We start from the raw sequence: 19,065 nt of genomic DNA, 5'->3' as shown, positions 1-19,065 counted from the left end.
ATACAATGCATGGAGAGAGAGCGAGGTGCCTGAAAATGGGATGCACAAAAACCAGCATGCTCAGTGAGCAGATGTGTAAGCCAGCCCATATCAGACACTGAGGAGAGGGGAACATCCTAGGCCCTGCCCCCTCAGGGACATAGGAGCTTATCTCTGGGCTGGAGGGAGATACCTACCCCTGGGCAGTGGGTGGACACTTTCAGCGAGGCTAGCCTCCTGGCTCTGCCCCATCCACACGAGACCCCACCCCACCCCTCAGGCACTCCTTGCCCTGCCTCCCACAGCCAGAAAAGCCCCGGGCCCATCGGAACCCCAAACCCCCTTTCCCCCGCCACTGGAGGAGCCCTGGACCGGTCCCAGCAGGCCTACTTGAGCACCGGCCTGGCTGTGCCGGCCCCAGCAACCCAAGCACCCCTGAGCCGGCCAGAGCCACACTGGCTAACCGACTCAAACCCCAACCACACCGGGAAACCGACCTAAGTCCCAGGCCAGCTCCAGCTGTGCCGGCCCGAGCAGCCCCAGCACCCCAAGCAGCTCCAGATTGGCCTGAGGTGTGCTGGCCAACTGACACGAGTCCTGGGCCAGCCCCAGCTGCATTAGCCCAAGCTGCATCAGCCACTGGCCAGCCCCAGCAGCTCCAAACTCAGGGCCGACCCAAGCCACACCAGCTGGAGAATGGGAAAGGCAGTGCACCTCCCCCAGCTGCCCATCGGAAGAACACTGAGCGTTTCATATACACACCTATTATACCTACTGCCTACATACGTATCGCTGCTTGGAATGCACAGCTGGGAACCCTCTGCTACAATCAGGTATCTTAGGTGTATAAGCCATTTCTTGAAAGAACAGCAGTGGCCCCTGGCTAACTCCACACAAAACAGCCAGTGGGTCAGGGTGGGAAGTGAAAGATGAGGAGTCCCCTCTTAGAACCTTTAGCCCAGTGGTTAGGGTACTCATTGCAGGATGTGGGAGACCTTGGCCTGGATCAAAAAAGGGATTGGAACAGGGGTTTCCCATCTATCAGGGCTATTCTGATGTGGGTCTCCTGTTGAAGCTGTTCCACCTTGGATAAACAATTAAATATGCATTAGGCTAGAGAGACAGAACGACTGTAGTTCAGTGGCTAAGGCACTCGTCTAAGAAGCAGGAATCCCCTGTTTAAATCCCGTTCTCTTCAAGTAGAGGGAGGAAGTGAACTGGGGTTTCCCACATCCGGAGTGAGTACCCTATACATTGTACTAAGGGTTATAAGTATGACCCTACCAAATTCATGGCCTTGAATAACGTATAACAGACTGTGAAATCTGATCTCCCCCATGATACCTAGCTATTGTACGGGAGGCGCAGGGCTGGGGGTACTCCCACCATGTGCTGGGCTCCAGTTGCTAGTCCCAGCTGGGTTGGGGAGGGATAGGACTTCCTCTTTACCTGGAGGGGCAGCTCCTGGGGCCGGTCAGACCCACCTCTGGGCTCTGGTGAGCTGGACACTGAAGGCAACACAGCCGCAGAGCTCTTGTAGGGGAGGGGCAGGACTGGGGACAACCCATCTGGGGTCTCCTAACGTGCAACATGCTCCAGCTGCTAGTCCCAGCCAGGCTATGGCGGAATGGGACTTTCCCTTCCCCTGCAGGGGCCCCTGCCCCTCCCCTAGTGCAGCCACGGTCGGTTCCTGGAGGTGGATCTGACCGAGCCCCAGGAGCGGCCCATGCAAGGGAAGAGGAAGTCCTGTCCCTCCACAGCCCTGTCGGGATTAGCAGCTGAAAACTGGCGCACAGTATGAGACCCTGGCTGGGGCGCCCCCCGCCTTGCCCCTCCCCATCTCTGGGCTCAGGAGTTCAAGGGGCCTTGTGTTGGCTGTGGGGAGGAGGCGGGATGGACCATGGTGTCCCACTGACCTTGGGCGGTCACCCACCCATAAGGCAAGCCCTGCCCCCAAAAAAGTGGCAACCCCCCCCTTACTCTGTGACCCCCCCATAACCCTCTTTTGGGTCGGGACTTCCATGGTTACAACATCATGAAATTTCAGATGTAAACATCTGAAACTGGCTATTTAAAAAGTCCTATGACCATGAAATTGACCAAAATGGCCCATGAATTTTGTAGGGTCCTAGTTATAAGGGTAGCCTCCTTCTCCCCCATGCCATTTTGTGTGGAGTTAAGGATGCTATGAGCACACCTTCTGGATCAGGCCCCTGCAGACAAGAGGCAGGGGAACACCTGTCTCCACCTGATTTGAGAATTGTGCTGGGGTTTAGGTGTGAGATTAGGCATCTGGAAGCCTGCCTGATGCAGTGGTACACATGCCCAAAGACAGAAACGTAGGTACCTACTGAGTTTAGATGCCTACAGGGTTAGGGGAAGGGGAAGTGGGAGTTTTGTGCATCACAGTAATGCCTAAATCTGGGATCTGGGCCATTTTTGGATCTGGACCATTCTGCCTAAATTCTTCCTTTTGTTTTGAACAGATATGGTATTCATAGTTTGTTATGAACTACAATGCCAAAATCTAAGGTGTTTATTAAGACAAAATAAAGCTCTCTCAGACAGGAAAAGCCTTCAAATTATTTTAGTTGTACGAAGAAAAGTTTCTGTTCTGTCATACTGAACAGTCTATTAGGTTTATTACTGCTATTCATTATTTGTATTACAGAGCACACAAAGGACCTCAATTAGGATACGGGTTCTGTTATGGCAATGTACACAGTATTGCTTTGAGAACTAAAGAATTCCTTAACAATTAACATATAGGAGAATTAAAAGTCCAAGGTATTCTCCAAAGCAGACATTAACTGTCAATGATGATGGCTTCCATATGAATCTCTTGGAGGTAATACATTAGCAATAAAAAAATTGAAGATACTCACATAGTACAAGTATAAGATACAACAGTTTAAGAAGAAAAAACAAAGTGATAGATTATACATTTATCTATTTTATGATAAAACATCTGTCATTACATAAGAACTTATTATCTATCTGTAGTTGATAGGTTGAGCGTGAAAGTGATTTGTACCTTAATAGCAACTCCTCTGGTTTCTGGAAATTCTAGAAGATGGTAAGTCAATTCTTCAATCCTGTTGATAGAGACTCTTCGGTTAGAAGATCTTCGTAAGGCCTGAACTAAAGCCCGTGTTCTGTTATCAATACTCACTCTTGCAATAATCTAAAGATAAACAGATATGTATATTAAGAATATGAAACTGCTCCAAGAAGATATATACAAAACTTGACAAGACTTTTTCAGAATTTTTGTTTTCTTAGATTACTCCAAGAAGAGATGAATGGCTTATAGTAGAATACCACTATAGGCTTCAAGGAAGGTGGTTTTATGTTTGTTTGGGTTTTTTTTACTGAACCGATCTCTGGTTCTTCATTTACGTAAAGTAGAAGAGCCTATTATAAATCTGGCTCACAGTGACAGTCCTTCAAATAACTTGGTTCAATGTTTCACCTATGCAGATGAGATTTCAATGTAGCTTTGAAATGATAACATTATAACATGCCTCTGACAACTATAGTAGCTAAAAAACCCAGTATTTGTAAATACTAAGCAAATACTTGCCTTTTCTCTCTGAAGAGACAAACGCTTTTCTTTCCCTTCTGCAGTTTTGATCTCTTTGCCGCCATCCTCTTCATCTTTCAAAGACTCTTTGCGTTCTTGTGATTTATCTTCTGAGGCGGCTTTTGTCTCAAATCTTAACTTGGGGACCAGACTGCCTACATAACTGTCTACAAAAGCTTGTACACTGTTACTAGGGTATGAAAGGAAGCTTGCAATGCTCTTTTTAGTGGAAGTTGGAAGAGCAATATTTGTCTTTTCAGCATCTTGAATCTCAGCAGCAGAAATTAAAGCGGATGCTGAACTCATCCTATTTTCATTACTCATTATGTCACTTTCTGGTGAATCGAGTTTATTTCTGAGTTCGTTCTTAGAGTCTTGTAGAAAAGCATTTCCTTTTTTCTCTTGATCCATAACAGTATTAGTGCCAAAGTACCAGTTGATATGATTTGCTAAAAAGTTGTAAGTCTCTCCAAAATTTGTAGTGAAGTAGCTTACATGAAAAAGGTTGTTTTTAATATCTACAGAATCTTTTAAAGTATCTTGATTAGTGCCACTTCTACTTATCAATGTAGACTCTGAGTTTTCATCTGTGTGAACAAAGTTCTTTACAATTTGACTATTGTTGTAATCTCCCTGAGCAGCAACACATGTGGTTCGTTTATCATTTTCTAGGTTTACCTGGAGATTGTTTTCCTGAACATTATTTTCAAATGCTTTCCCCAATATGCCAGAGTTGGGCTTGAATCGAGCTATTCGTGCAACCAGTTCACTGTGAGTGCCAGAAACAGCCTTTGAAACAGATTCAAAAGTGTTCTTAATTCGTGACATACGATTATTCACTTTTGTTAGTCCCTTGGGAGAAGAAGTGCTATGTTTAGAAACTCTATAATACAAAAAGTCATGGCTATAATTGTGTTTACTACACTCCAGTGTTTTGCTTCTGGTCCATTTACATTGAGTTTTGCTTGTATGAAAAACTCTAAGTGGAATACCATGACTAATCCTCCAATAAAGTTTAGGTCTACACAAGTAGTACAGCTGCTTGTTTCTCTGCTTCCCCCAAAGGCTTCTTGTGTTAATCAGGAGATACAAATATTCATTTAAAGGCAAATTAACTGACATTACTTATAAATATTTATGTCTTTCATATGTTGCTTCTTTACTTCACGCCAGAAAGCTTATCTCAAAAAAGTCACACTTCATGATGTTATCTGAAATGGAAAAACATTAGTTAAAATAAAGATTAGGAGTAGTTTACAAGTGAATACAATTTAGTTCTATTTCTACTTAAATAGGGAACAAACATATTCAAATGAGAAGTTCTTAGGGGTACTGTATTGCTCAGAGTATTTGGTAATGACATGCAGAACCTTCCCACTTTAAGTTATTAGTTTAAATGCACCCCAAGGCAATAAGCAGCAACCAAAGTCACTCAAAATATTTGTTTGCTTATAGGAAATCAGAAGGTAGCCCCCATACAGTTTCTAATAGACAGGTGAGCAGAGACCAAGGGTAACATGGAAATGTCATCCCTAAAAATGATTTTTCCAGTCAAGGTGTTGTATGTGTTCTGTGAATAAATAGTTGACTTTACACTTTAGGACTGCAAATCCAGCACATTCCACCAATAAAAATAATATCTTGAATACCTTTCATCCTGAATCTTATAAATCTCATACAACCTATACACTGAGATTTAAGACACCACTGAAGAACCGCCACTTCTGGAGTGAAATGCAAATACTATACAATAGCTGCTGTACCAGCTGAAAGTGTAGGAAGAATTCAGGCAGGCAGATTATTACTCCAACTAGAATTTGGCCCAAACATCAGGATTTAACACCTCTGTTCTTGTGAATACTGCCATAAGTAGTCAGGACACGGTTTGCAAAAGCTGAGGAAGCCATATTTTGAGATGCATGGCTGCAGACAGGTAAGTGATGTACATGCACAGCGCACAGATACATAGACTATGTATACACAGATATGGTATACATGCACACACATTCATACACAGTATAAACATAGTGATAGGTACACATAGGTGCTACTTAGCTATCACATACCCAATACATGCTACAAACACAGACAAGAACACAAGACACTCACTAACTTTAAGATACAACTGCATTTGCTCCAACCCCTCAGACAGAGACAAACACTTACAAGATCTCTATCAAGCATTCTTAAAACTACAATGCCCACCTGGTGAAGTGAAGAAACAGATTGACAGAGCCAGAAGGATACCCAGAAATCACCTACTACAGGACAGGCCCAACAAAGAAAGTAACAGAACGCCACTAGCCGTCACCTACAGCCCCCAACTAAAACCTCTCCAGCGCATCATCAAGAATCTACAACCTATCCTGAAGGACGATCCCTCACTCTCACAGACCTTGGGAGACAGGCCAGTCCTCGCTTACAGACAGCCCCCGCAACCTGAAGCAAATACTCACCAGCAACTACACACCACACAACAGAAACACTAACCCAGGAACCTATCCCTGTAACAAACTCCGTTGCCAACTCTGTCCGCATATCTATTCAAGGGACATCATCATAGGACCTAACCATAGCAGCCACACCATCAGTGGCTCGTTCACCTGCACATCTACCAATGTGATATATGCCATCATGTGCCAGCAATGCCCCTCTGCCATGTACATTGGCCAAACCAGACAATCTCTACGCAAAAGACTAAATGGACACAAATCAGACGTCAAGAATTATAACATTCAAAAACCAGTCAGAGAACACTTCAATCTCCCTGGACACTCAATAACAGACTTAAAAGGGGCAATTCTTCAACAAAAAAACTTCAAAAACAGACTCCAACGAGAAACTGCAGAACTGGTTAATTTGCAAACTGGACACCATCAAATTAGATCTGAATAAAGATTGGGAGTGGATGGGTCATTAGAAAAACTAATTTCTCCCTACTGTTACTCACACCTTCTTGTCAACTGTTTGAAATGGGCCACCCTCATTACCACTACAAAAATGATTTTTCCTCCGTTGGTATTCTACTGTTAAGAACTGAATTGTCCCATTAGCACTGACCCCCCCACTTGGTAAGGCAACTCCTATATTTTCATGTACTATGTATATATTTTCCACTCCATGCTTCTGATGAAGTGGGTTTTAGCCCACGAAAGCTTATGTCCAAATAAATTTGTTAGTCTCTAACCACAAGTACTCCTCGTTGTTTTCACTGCTGGTATAAGCACCATAACACACAAACAGGGCACACGCACTGTATAAGCACAGAGAGATATATACATGATATACAGAGGACAAGATACAGGGCATATGCACATACAGGACAGAAATATGCAGTATAAACACAGTGACATCACACACACAAGATAAACATGGTCCAAAGGCTGTGATACACACAAAGGCAGGACAAAGTGATAGGCACCCAGTAACACGGGACACCTGCACGTAGACACAGTGCCATATACGGTATAAACAAGTAGTGTGACACATGGGCGGAGGGGAGGACACACCCAAGGATACACACCCAGTGTGACATGCAGGGTGGGGGCAGGGCACACCCAGGGATACACACCCAGTGTGACATGCGGGGTGGGGCCAGGGCACACCCAGGGATACACACCCAGTGTCACCCACGCAGATACACTCACCCCGAGACAGGCCTGCCACAGTCTCGCTTGTTCACCCTCCCGTCCCCAGACGTGCCTGACACAGTCTCTCGCCCGCCCCTAGACGCGCACAGCCCAGGTGCCCGGACACACGCCCGGGGAGCCGGTCAGGCGTGTGCCGAGCGCGGCGCAGGCCCGGCCAGGCCCGCGCGGAGCGGAGCCCGCTGACACTTACCCCGGGGGGACCCGGACCCAGCCCCAGGCCGGCGCGGGGTGGCACCTCCTGGGCGATGGCCCCGCCCCCCTCTGGCAAGACCCCGAGGAGGCCCCGCGACCTGCCGCCCCCCCTGTCAGAAAGGGGCAGCGCCGGGGCGTTCCCCGTCGCTCCTGGCGCGCGGGCCGCGGCGGGTCCCTCACAGCGGCGGGGCCTGGAGACTGGCTCAAAACAACAACACAGCGACAGGCAGGAACCGGAGGCATGCCAGTGCGCATGCGCCGGACCCCGGAACCAGCTGCGGGGCGGTGCGCGCCGACCCTTCCGCCCAGCGCTGCGTGAGAGACCCGCCCCAAGCTCCGCGCCCGCTCCTTCCCTCCGCTGAGCGTGTCTCGCCGCGCACCACCCCGGCCTCGCTACCCGCAGATCAAACCCCGGGGGCTCTGGGCAGGCTGGGCCCACCTGGCAGCTCCGAGTGGTTCTGTTACACAAGACTCGCTGTGCTAGGTCAGCCTGGTGGTACATCTAGTCCAGTATCCTGTCTTCTAACAAATTTATTAGAGCATAAGCTTTCGTGGGCTACAACCCACTTCTTCGGATGCATATAGAGTGAAACATATATTGAGGAGATATATATACACACATACAGAGAGCATGAACAGGTGGGAGTTGTCTTACCAACTCTGAGAGGCCAATTAAGTAAGAGAAAAAAACTTCTGAAGTGATAATCAAGATAGCTCAGTACAGACAGTTTGATAAGAAGTGTGAGAATACTTACAAGGGGAGATAGATTCAATGTTTGTAATGGCTCAGCCATTCCCAGTCCTTATTCAATCCTGAGTTGATTGGCCTCTCAGAGTTGGTAAGACAACTCCCACCTGTTCATGCTCTCTGTACAGACTAACACGGCTGCTACTCTGAAACCTGTCTTCTAACAGTGGCCGATGTCCGGTGTTTTAGAGGGAATGACCAGGGCAATTTGTCCAGTGCCCTATTCCCTGACCCCCAGTCCTAGCTTCTGGCACTCACAGCGTGGGGTTGTATCCCTGACCATCTTGGCTAATACCCATTGATGGACCTTATCTCATTCTTTCTTTCTTTTTTTTTTTAACCCAGCTACAGTTTTGGTCTTCACAATATCCTGTGGCAACAAGTTCCATGGTTGACTGTGCGTTATGTGAAAAAGTACTTCCTTTGGTTTGTTTTAAACCTGTGCCTATTTATTTTGTTGGGTGACTCTTCGGTGTTGTGTTGTGTGAAAGAGTAAATAACACGTCCTTATTCACTTTCTATAGACCTCTATCATATCCCCCCTTAGTCATCTCTTTTCCAAGCTGAAAAGTTTCAGTCTTATTAATCCCTCTCATATGGAACTTCTCCCCGGCTGGGGCTCCCCCAGCCCTGCCCCTTCCCATGGAGTAGATCAGATTTCATGGTCTGTGACATGTTTTTCCCAGCCATGAATTTTTGTCGCCCTTCTCTGTACCTTTTCCAGTTCTAATATATCTTTTTTGTGATAGGGTGACTAAAACTGCACACAGAATTCAAGGTGTGGATGTACCATGGATTTACGTAGTGGCATTGTGATATTTTGTGAAGTCTTATCTGTCACTTTCCTAATAGTTCCTAACATTTTGCTCGCTTTTTTGACTGCTGCTGCACATTGAGCAGATGTTTTCAGAGAACTATCCACAACGACGCCAAGATCTTTCTTGAGCGGTAACAGCTAATTTAGATCCCATCATTTTGTATGTATAATTGAGATTATGTTTTCTAGTGTTCATTACTTTGCATTTATCAACATTGAATTTCATCTGCCATTTTGTTGCCACTCATCTAGTTTAGTAAGATCCCCGTGTACCTCTTCGTGGTCAATTTTGGACTTAACTATCTTGAATAATTTTGTATCATCTGCAAATTATACCACCTTGCTGCTTAGCCCTTTTACCAGATCATTTATGAATATATTGAACAGCACTGGTTCCAGTACTGATCCCCGGGGGACATCACTATTTACTTCTCTCCATTCTGAAAACTGACCATTTATTCCTACCCTTTGTTTCCTGTCTTTTAACCAGTTAGTGATCCATGAGAGGACCTTCCCTCTTCTCCCATGACTTCTTATTATGCTTAAGAGCCTTTGCTGATGGAGCTTGTCAAAGGCTTTCTGAAAGTCCAAATACACTATATCCACTGGATCACCATTGTCCATGTGTTTGTTGACACCCTCAAAGAATTCTAATAGATTAGTGAGGCATGTTTTCCCTCTACAAAAGTCGTGTTGACTCTTCTTCAACAAACCGTGTTCATCTGTATGTCTGATAATTCACTGAGACGGGTTGGGTCACAGAGACCCCCTTGGGACTGCCACCTGATGTGCTGAGACTACCTCTGAGCCCGTTTTCCCTGGCAGCTTGGGACTTCAGTACCCTGTCTTATTGAGCCAGTCATGTTAGCCTGCTACAAACACAGACCCAGGTCTGAACCATGTCCCCTACAAGCTGCAGACTTAACTGAAAACAGCTTAACAAGTGCTCTGTCTCTAGCACCCAGTTCCCAATGGGAGCCAAACCCAAAATAAATCTGTTTTACTCTGTATAAAGCTTATACAGGGTAAACTCATAAATTGTCCATCCTCTCTAACACTAATAGAGAGATATGCACAGCTGTTTGCTCCCCAAGGAACTAATTACTTGCTCTGGATCAATTAATAAGCAAAAAGTGATTTTATTACGTATAAAAAGTAGGATTTAAGTGGTTCCAAGTAATAACAGACAGAACCAAGTAAGTTACCAAGCAAAATAAAACAAAAACATGCAAGTAAATTAAAAAAAAAAATTAATGGAGATATCCTATCTCCTAGACCTGGAAGGGACCTTGAAAGGTCATCGAGTCCAGCCCCCTGCCTTCACTAGTGGGACCAAGTACTGATTTTGCCCCGGATCCCTAAGTGGCCCCCTTAAGGATTGAACTCACAACTCTGGGTTTAGCAGGCCAATGCTCAAACCACTGAACTATCCCTCCCCCTAGGTCTAAGCCTTATGCATTAAGAAACTGAATACAGGTAAATCTCACCCTCCGAGATGTTCCAGTAAGCTTCTTTCACAGACTAGACCCCTTCCTAGTCTGGGCCCAATCCTTTCCCCAGTACAGTCCTTGTTCCAGCTCAGGTGGTAGCTAGGGGATTTTTCATGACTGCAGCCTCCTTTGTTCTGTTCCACCCCCTTCTATAGCTTTGGCACAAGATGGGAATCTTTTGTCTCTCTGGGTCCCCACCACTCCTTCTAAATGGAAAAGCCCCAGGTTTAAGATGGATTCCAGATGGCTTGCAAGTAAACAGAGCCACCTACAGTCAATTGTCCTAGTTAATGGGAGCCATCAAGATTCCAAACCACCATTAATGGCCCACACTTTGCATAATTACAATAGGACCTCAGAGTTATATTTCGTATTTCTAGTTTCAGATACAAGAATGATACATTCATACAAATAGGATGAACACAGTAGATTATAAGTTTTGTAATGATACCTTACAAGAGACCTTTTGCATGAAGCATATTCCAGTTACATTATATTCACACTTATTAGCATAGTTTCATAAAATCATATAGAGTGCAACGTCACACTGGTCTTTACTACAGTTTCATCCAATTTGCCTCTGAGGTGCCTCATCTCTGAAAAGTCTTTATAGATTAGAACCAAGGTTGTAGTTCAGGCTGGAGACCATTGGGGAGTCTGTGGATCTATTGAGGCACTGGGTATGGGCAGGTGTGAGCCGTGTGTGTCAGGTTTTCTTACCTACGTCCACTTTGCATGTAGTGAAAGATGCAGCTTCCACATGATGATCGTGCTCAGTCATAGATAAATTGACCTGCGCAGGCCTGATCTACACATGATGAAAATGTGGATGATTTTTTTCATGGATCAGATGGCACTGCCTCCTTCAGCTGTGAACTCAAAGGGGACTTAAATGTTAGGCATTCATAGCACTGACTTAGGTGCCCAGGCTCCTACAATGGGGAAAAGTTAAGCACCTCCGAATGGACTCTACAAAAGCAGGCATGTTGAGTAGAGAGTCACCTAACCTAGCCAATATCAAATGCTGAAGGGTGGCATGGAGGGAAGGCATGATGAGGGCTAAACTGCTGTACTTCAAAGGGACTTAAGTACCTAAATCCACACGAGAGGGAGGTGCAGATCTCAATGTAAGATTCATTGCTGCGAATCTTCTTCTGGAGACAGGCACTTAAGCTCTTTCTCAACAAATACCAAGGAGGTGATGGTGGTTGGTGGTAGTGTTCCTCTTTTTCTCGGTAGCCCATAGATTTGTTGTAGAAATCTGGATCTTTTTTAGCATTTAAAAGTAAAGAGAAAGGAAAATCAAAGTCTTTTCACCAATAATTCTCAAACAAAACAAAAAAAGGATATATTTGCTGAATAAATTTGTAATGACTGTTTCACCCAGGGCTTGTCTACACTGGCCTGCTAAATTGGCGCCACTCCTATTGATGCAGTGGCATCAATTTAGCGGATCTGGTGAAGACGCAATAAGTCGACAGGAGAGCAAAGTCTTATTTATTGAGATATAATTTAGGTGACTAAATTATATTCAATAAAGCAAGAAAGAAAGCATTACAGTATATATATATTGTAGTGCATTAACTAACATTTTAACATTGTGCTCCTTCAACTCAAAAAAGTAGTGCATTAACTAACATATACATGTAGTAAGGACCAATTACATTGAGATTATACATTTAAATGGCACAGGGGACTACACAGACTGTATAACAAATACAGTGTTGTGGTATTGGTACACACTGACCCTTTCATACATATGCATAAGGCTTTTAACATTAGACTTATTACAAAGTAGCATACAAATAACCTATGCACATGTATAAAATAGCATTACAATTAGGGCTGTCAATTAATCGCAGTCAACCCACGCAATTAACTCAAAAATTAATCATGATTAATTGCAGTTTTAATCACACTGTTAAACAATAGAATACCAATTGAAATTTATTAAATATTTTGGATGTTTTTCTACACTTTCATATATATTGTATTCTGTGTTGTAATTGAAATTGGTGTATAGTATTTTTATTACAAATATTTGCACTGTAAAGTGATAAAAGAAATAGTATTTTTAATTCACCTTATACAAGTACAGTACTATAGTGCAATCTCTTTGTCATGAAAGTGCAATTTACAGATGTAGATTTTTTTTGTTACATAACTGCACTCAAAAACAAAACAATGTAAAACTTCAGAGCCTATAAGTCCACTGAGTCCTACTTCTTGTTCAGCCAGTCTCTCAAACAAGTTTGTTTACATTTCAGGAGATAATGCTGCCTGCTTCTTATTTACAATGTCACCTGAAAGTGAGAACAGGCATTTGCATGGTACTTTTGTAGCTGGCATTGCAAGGTATTTACGTGCCAGATATGCTAAACATTTGTATGCCCTTTTATGCTTCGGCCACCATTCCAGAAGACATGCTTCCATGCTGATGATGCTCATTAAAAAAAAGCGTAATTAAATTTGTGACTGAGCTCCTTGGGGGAGAATTGCATGTCCCCTACTCTGTTTTACCCACATTATGCCATATATTTCATGTTATAGCAGTCTCGGATGATGACCCAGCACATGTTGTTCATTTTAAGAACACTTTCACTGCAGATTTGACAAAATGCAAAGAAGGTACCAATGTGAGATTTCTAAAGATAGCTATAGTACTTGACCCAAGGTTTAAGAATCTGAGTGCCTTCCAAAATCTGAGAGGGACGAGGTGTGGAGCATGCTTTCAGAAGTCTTAAAAGAGCAACACTCCGATGCGAAAACTACAGGACCCAAACCACCAAAAAAGAAAATCGACCTTCTGCTGGTGGCATGTGACTCAGATAATTAAAATGAACATGTGTCGGTCCACATTGCTTTGGATTGTTATCGAGCAGAACCCGTTATCAGCATGGACACGTCCTCTGGAGTGCTGGTTGAAGCATGAAGGGACATACTAATCTTTAGAGCATCTGGTACGTAAATATCTTGCGATGCCGTCTACAACAGTGCCATGAGAACACCTGTTCTTACTTTCAGGTGACATTGTAAACAAGAAGCAGGCAGCATTATCTCCTGCAAATGTAAACAAACTTGTTTGTCTGAGCAATTGGCTGAACAAGAAGTAGGACTGAGTAGACTTGCAGGCTTTAAAATTTTACATTGTTTTATTTTTTAATTCAGTATTTTTGTACATAATCCTACATTTGTAAGTTCAACTTTCATGATAATCACCACCGTGCATTCAAGCAGGGAGGAGTTTGTCTGTCTGGCTGGGAGAAGAAGGCAATGCTTTCTGGCTTGGGGGAGGAGGGAAGATGTAAAGTTGCTGGAAGAGCAGTCAGCGTGGTGGATGACTCACCACCTAGGAATGAGGGGCTTAAAAAGGTCAGCTTCTTTACTCAGAACAGGCTGGACAGCAGGCAAGGAGGCTCCCGTGCATGGCTCGCTGCAGGACCGCGTGGAAGCCAGCATGTGAAACAGCATGGCTCCCAGGGCTGGCTCCAGGCACCAGCGGAGGAAGCACGTGCCTGGGGCAGCACATGCTAAGGGGCGGCATTCCGTCCATTCTTGGGGCGGAACAGTACGGGCGGCTTTTTTATTTTATTTTTTTGCTTTGGCAGTTCGGGCAGCAGTCCGAGCGGCTTTTTTTTTTTTTTTTTTTTTGTGCTTGGGGCAGCAAAAATGGTAGAGCCGGCCCTGATGGCTCCAGGGGCACGGAGAAGGGTGAGCTTGGGAAAACAGGGGACTGTAACCCCCCTAGCCCCAGAGACAGGGAAGGGCAGGCAGAGGCAAATTACACAGAAAGGGGACAGTGGAAAGAAGGGGAACTAGCATCCCCCTGCCCCAGGTACTTCCACCCACAGGCAGGCTGGAAGCTGCAATTGGGGAGGGTGAATTTGCAAGCGAGGGAGGCTAGTCAGTGTCTGAAACAATCAACGTGCTTTGGTTGGGGGGGAGGGGAGGAGAAGGGAGAGGAAGGCAAGGAAATTTAATTGTTTCATGTACCAGCCGTGCTGCAAGTGGATGTTTCAGGCTGCAATTCTTTCGGACTCAGGTTGCTGCTCAGGTGCTTGTACCTTTGCTTAAAAGGGGGCTAGCAGAGGCAGCAGCGGTAGTGCAGGGCAGTCCCAATGTAGACCAAGGGCTGGAAGGGGACCCAAGGCAGACAGTATTGCAGCAGGGGCAAGGGGGGTTCACAAGTACGGGGGCTGCTAATGCCCAGGGTGGTGTGTTTAATAACCCAAGGCATAACCCAGGGCAGCCTCATGGACTGAGGAAGGGAAATGACCGAAAGGAAGCATCCACACATGCAGGAGGGCAGGCTGTGTGCATTAATGGGGTAGTCAGCAGAGCTCTGCAGCAAATGGTCAGTGAAGTTGTTTCTGAGGTTTTCTTCACAGCATTACAGCGCTTCCAAAGGGCTTGAGGTCACCCATAACCAGGATGTTCTCTTCCACTGAACACAAGGGACGGCGGTAATGCTTCTATGTGGTTTAATCTTTCCCTTATGAAAGTACAAATGCCTCCTCTACCTAGTTTTCAGTCTTACCTAAAGGCAATATACCCTAGAATTTTAAAAGCAATCTTTTCAACCAACCATGTTTCTTGGATACAAGTGATATCTGGTTCAGTTCTCATTTCAAGTATATTTTCTTTTACTTCTTGATCATGTGCTATCAAACTGTGTGCATCGCAACAAAATATCATAATTCCCATACTGGTCATATTTCATCATGACCCTCATTTAAGATTGCACGAATACGATCCATTGACATATTGCTAACGTACAAGTATTTTTCCACAGCCCTTGGTATAATTTTCATTTTTCCCATTTGTAATGTGCAATTTCTCACTTATCACAAATGCAATAAACCTCTTTTTCCACTACCAATATATCATTGCTGATTCCTTCTTCAGTATTTATCATATTCTTTATAGAATCAGGCTGTATCTTCAGTTCCTCTTTTCCTGTGATGATTTTCTCTTCCTTCTCCGCCAAATGTTTTGAGAGTCTCCTTAGAGCTTCTGCATAAGATATATTATTAACAGTTTTTGCATCTCTTTAGTTTGTTTTGCCACAATACATCCTCTATATGCTGGACTGTAATTCCCAATGCAATTATTACACTTGACCTCCCCATCTACACAATTTTCATAGGAGTGCTCATCATCACATTTACCACATCTTGTTTTCCCTTTACCAAACATGTCACATGTCCATATTGGGACACTTATAATCAGGGCTTTGGAGCAGAGCCCGGAGCTGGAGCGCGGAGCAGCTCCAGAGCAGTGGAGCTGCAGGTTTTTGCCTGGAGCTGGAACGGAGCCGGAGCACAGCTCCAAAGCCCTGCTTACCTTAGGGGAGGAGGATATAAGGCTTGGTTCTAAAGATCTGATGCCCTAGTATTATTTTATCAGGTAGAGTCCCTTCCTTAAATGTAATCAGTACAGCTTTTGATGGCTTTTTTCCTCCTCTTTTACTAAGGCCTGATCTATGCTATAAAATTAGGCTGAAGTAAGCCGCTTTGCATCAACCTAGTTGTGTATATGTCTACACTTAAATTTGTCTCCCACCAACAGAAGCTCCCCATTATGCTGCCACCACCTCCCTGAGTGGCATTGAGCCATGGTTGATGTACTGAGGTCGTGCAAGTATAGACACTGCGTTCTCTATGCTGATCCTAACAGTCCTCCAACAGCTGTCCCACAATGCCCAACACTGACCGCTCTGGTCATAATTTTGAACTCCACTGCCCAGAAGTCAGGCAGACTGGAAGGCCCCAGGTCCCTTTAAAGACCCGCAAATTTTTGAAGTGTCTTTTCCTGATTGTCCAGGTTGGTGAGCATACTTAACAGCTCTCCATTGTGCAACTGTCTCGCTGACCATGCCAGCTACTCGCTCCAAATGTGCTCCAGCTTGGAGTAGACAGAAGATATTGGATCTTCTGGCCTAAGGGGAGAAGTGTCTGTGCAAGCACAGCTATGGACCAGCCATAGAACTGTAGACATCTACGAGCAAACTGGAGATGCAGGAAAAGGAGTACAACAGGGACCAGCAGCAGTGCCATGTGAAAGCGAAGGAACTGTGGCAGGCATACCAGAGAGGCCAACAGTCAATCCAGTACCAAGCTGCAGACCTGCTGCTTTTACAAAGAGCTACATACTAGACTTGGCAGAGAAATCATCATGTTTCCCAATGATTCAGTTCTTGCAGCTCTGCAAATACTGGAGGATTGTATGTCCTGTGCTTCCAAAACTCATGACAATAGTGCAGAGCTGTCCAGGCTCCATGCTTTTATAAGAGATGGTGGACAGTGAAGAGGGACATGCGGGTTTGTGGGATTTTGAAAAAAAAACAACATGAAAATTATGGGATGGAGACAGTTGCCCACCTTGATCCCAGTCACCCCTGTGCAACTTGTTTCTGCCCCACCATGCATTGCCAAAACTTCCAAAAGGAGAGAGTGCTGAATGGTTGCACACTGGGATGCCTACCCCTGGAGCACCGCACTGTGTATCTATACAAGCAATCCTGTTGAGTACCTGCACTGCGAACAATACATAAGCAATATACTAATTGCAGCAACTTTATGATGCCATAATTTGCATCAAAGTTTGTATTGTAGACATGGCCTAGTTAGCTGCTTACTTTTAACGCTATCTTCTAGGCTTTTTGTTATCTCATTGGTCAGTTCCAGTGGTACCCCATATATTACCCCCTTCATTTCGGTCAAACATTTTGGTAGATGGCAAAATATTTTAACTTTCCCTAAAGTTTTAGTTTGTTAGGCATTTATCAGCCTACTCTTTGTATTTACATGCAGCTAAAAAAATCCCTATCTTGCATTTTTCTGGCTTTTACTATATTCCCTATGCTTTCTTAAAACCAGTCATAGCTACTTTCACAGTGTTAACATCACCTATTCTTGTTTTCTTTGGTAGTGGCCTTAGTTATAACATTTTGGTTTATTTATTTTCTCAGCTTTGCTTTTTTGATTATGTCACCATCATTTGAGTCTGCTACTTTTTTTCTACTTTGTATCCATTCACCCTCTCTACTAAGTGCTTCTTCATTTTCTGGAGTTACCTTTTTTGGGGGGGTCAGACAATCTTCCATGGCAGCCCACAGCCAGTCCTAGCTCCAGTACTCCTTGCATCCCAGCCTCCTAATAACCCTCATTAACAACTCTCAGACTGAGCTCACTCAGCACTTTTATAAGGCACAGGTGCCCATTAACTATCACCTGATCTTCCTTAGTCCTGCCCCCTCAGACTGGGAAGCAGCTAATTAATTACTGCACAGGTGTGGCTGGCCCCATCTCCCCTTAAAAGATCCTTGGAAACAATTATATCAAATTTCTAGGCACCTAACTCAGGATTTATGGATCACATTGCTGTTCCTATGATTTTCTAGGCACCTAAAAGTTAGGCGCTGCAACACTCAGTGCACAACACAAGTGTCTTTTGTGGTCTGGACCATACTGCTTAGCATCATGAAGAGTCCTATTAGATTCTACACCTAGTAGTCTGTGTCCGACAGTCCCTAACAGCATGAGTCTGTTTCCAGATGAAGTTAATGGTGAAAGTTGGTTGACATTTGTCACAGTTCAGGGCAACAGCATCTGTATTTCCCTTCAATGGTCCAGTAAGGGCACCTTCTCTTAGGCTTCCAGTTCCCCAGCTGTTGCCTTTTTGGGGTGGAGACCTGGGTCTCCCTCCCTTCTGACCAGAGTATTTCCAGGCTGCACAGTTTGCTGCCTTCACTATGTTTTTTCCAGCAGAGACAGGCTGCCCAAGCACACCTGCTTGCTGTCTCTTCAGAGATGGCTAACAGAGTGACTGCCCACAGTTACAGATACCACACAGCTCTTTTTATGCAAACTTGTTTTAATCTTAAGGTAAAAGTGCTACAGAGGAAACATTAAAAACAATAAAAGAACCTATACAAGTTAACAAGCTTACAAGAGATCACCCGAACCATAACAGGCTCTAGCAGGAACAGTCCTTCAAAACCCCACAAAGGGGTCTCTTCTACAGTCACAAATTCATAACAGTCTCTGCTCTGAGCTAGCATCCAGTCTTATGGGCCTCAATAGGCCAAGTCCTTCCAATCCATCTCTAAGGATTGGGGCTCTCTGTGGACCAGAGGTCCTGTCTGTTTGCTGGATCAGTTTGCCCTGAGACAGTTTAAAACCAGGCTATTTATCCAAAAATCCATTTTTGTCTGTTGGTCCCTGGAGAATCTAGTTTGAACTAGTATATGCATACCACTCCAGGGGGTGGCTTCAAAGGTCTGATGATGGAGGAATTACATTATCATCTCACCCTCCTAGTAGAAAAGGTACATACAATAACACACACACAATTGCATTTTTAATATAATGGACCCTAAAAGTATTTAACCTAATTCAATAAGGTTTAACTTAATTCATTAAAGTTTATCTTCATTCCATAAGGTTTGTCCAGGATATTGCTGGATATTGTCAGTCTGCTTGACTCCAATATCTCAAATTCATCTTTGGGGAAAATACTGTGTTTTTCACTTTAACATAGTTTAACAGTAGTCAGAAGCTTTATAGTATTCTTCATTAAAAAAAAAAAATTAAATACAGAATAGA

At 44.2% G+C, this 19,065-nt stretch overlaps 1 protein-coding gene across 2 annotated transcripts in view; it reads right to left on the bottom strand.

Annotated features, from left to right (window-relative positions):
- Positions 1-4,684, bottom strand: part of PNPLA8 (patatin like phospholipase domain containing 8) — a 63,398-nt gene extending 58,714 nt beyond the window's left edge. The window contains exons 1-3 of one of the 2 annotated variants that reach the window (XM_065415144.1): positions 4,210-4,684; positions 3,563-4,149; positions 3,014-3,163 (exon numbers count right to left, since the gene is read on the bottom strand). In XM_065415144.1, the coding sequence (XP_065271216.1) occupies positions 3,014-3,163; positions 3,563-4,149; positions 4,210-4,684 (1,212 nt within the window). Of the gene's footprint in view, positions 1-3,013; positions 3,164-3,562 lie in introns of both variants that reach the window. The other variant, XM_065415137.1, reaches the window with a different exon arrangement.
- Positions 4,685-19,065: the final 14,381 nt, after the last annotated feature.

This window comes from Emys orbicularis, chromosome 1 (genome assembly GCF_028017835.1).
Source record: "Emys orbicularis isolate rEmyOrb1 chromosome 1, rEmyOrb1.hap1, whole genome shotgun sequence".
Classification (NCBI taxonomy): Eukaryota; Metazoa; Chordata; order Testudines; family Emydidae; genus Emys; species Emys orbicularis.
The sequence above is the reverse complement of the archived record's forward strand: the minus strand, read 5'-3'. Positions and strand labels throughout refer to the sequence as shown.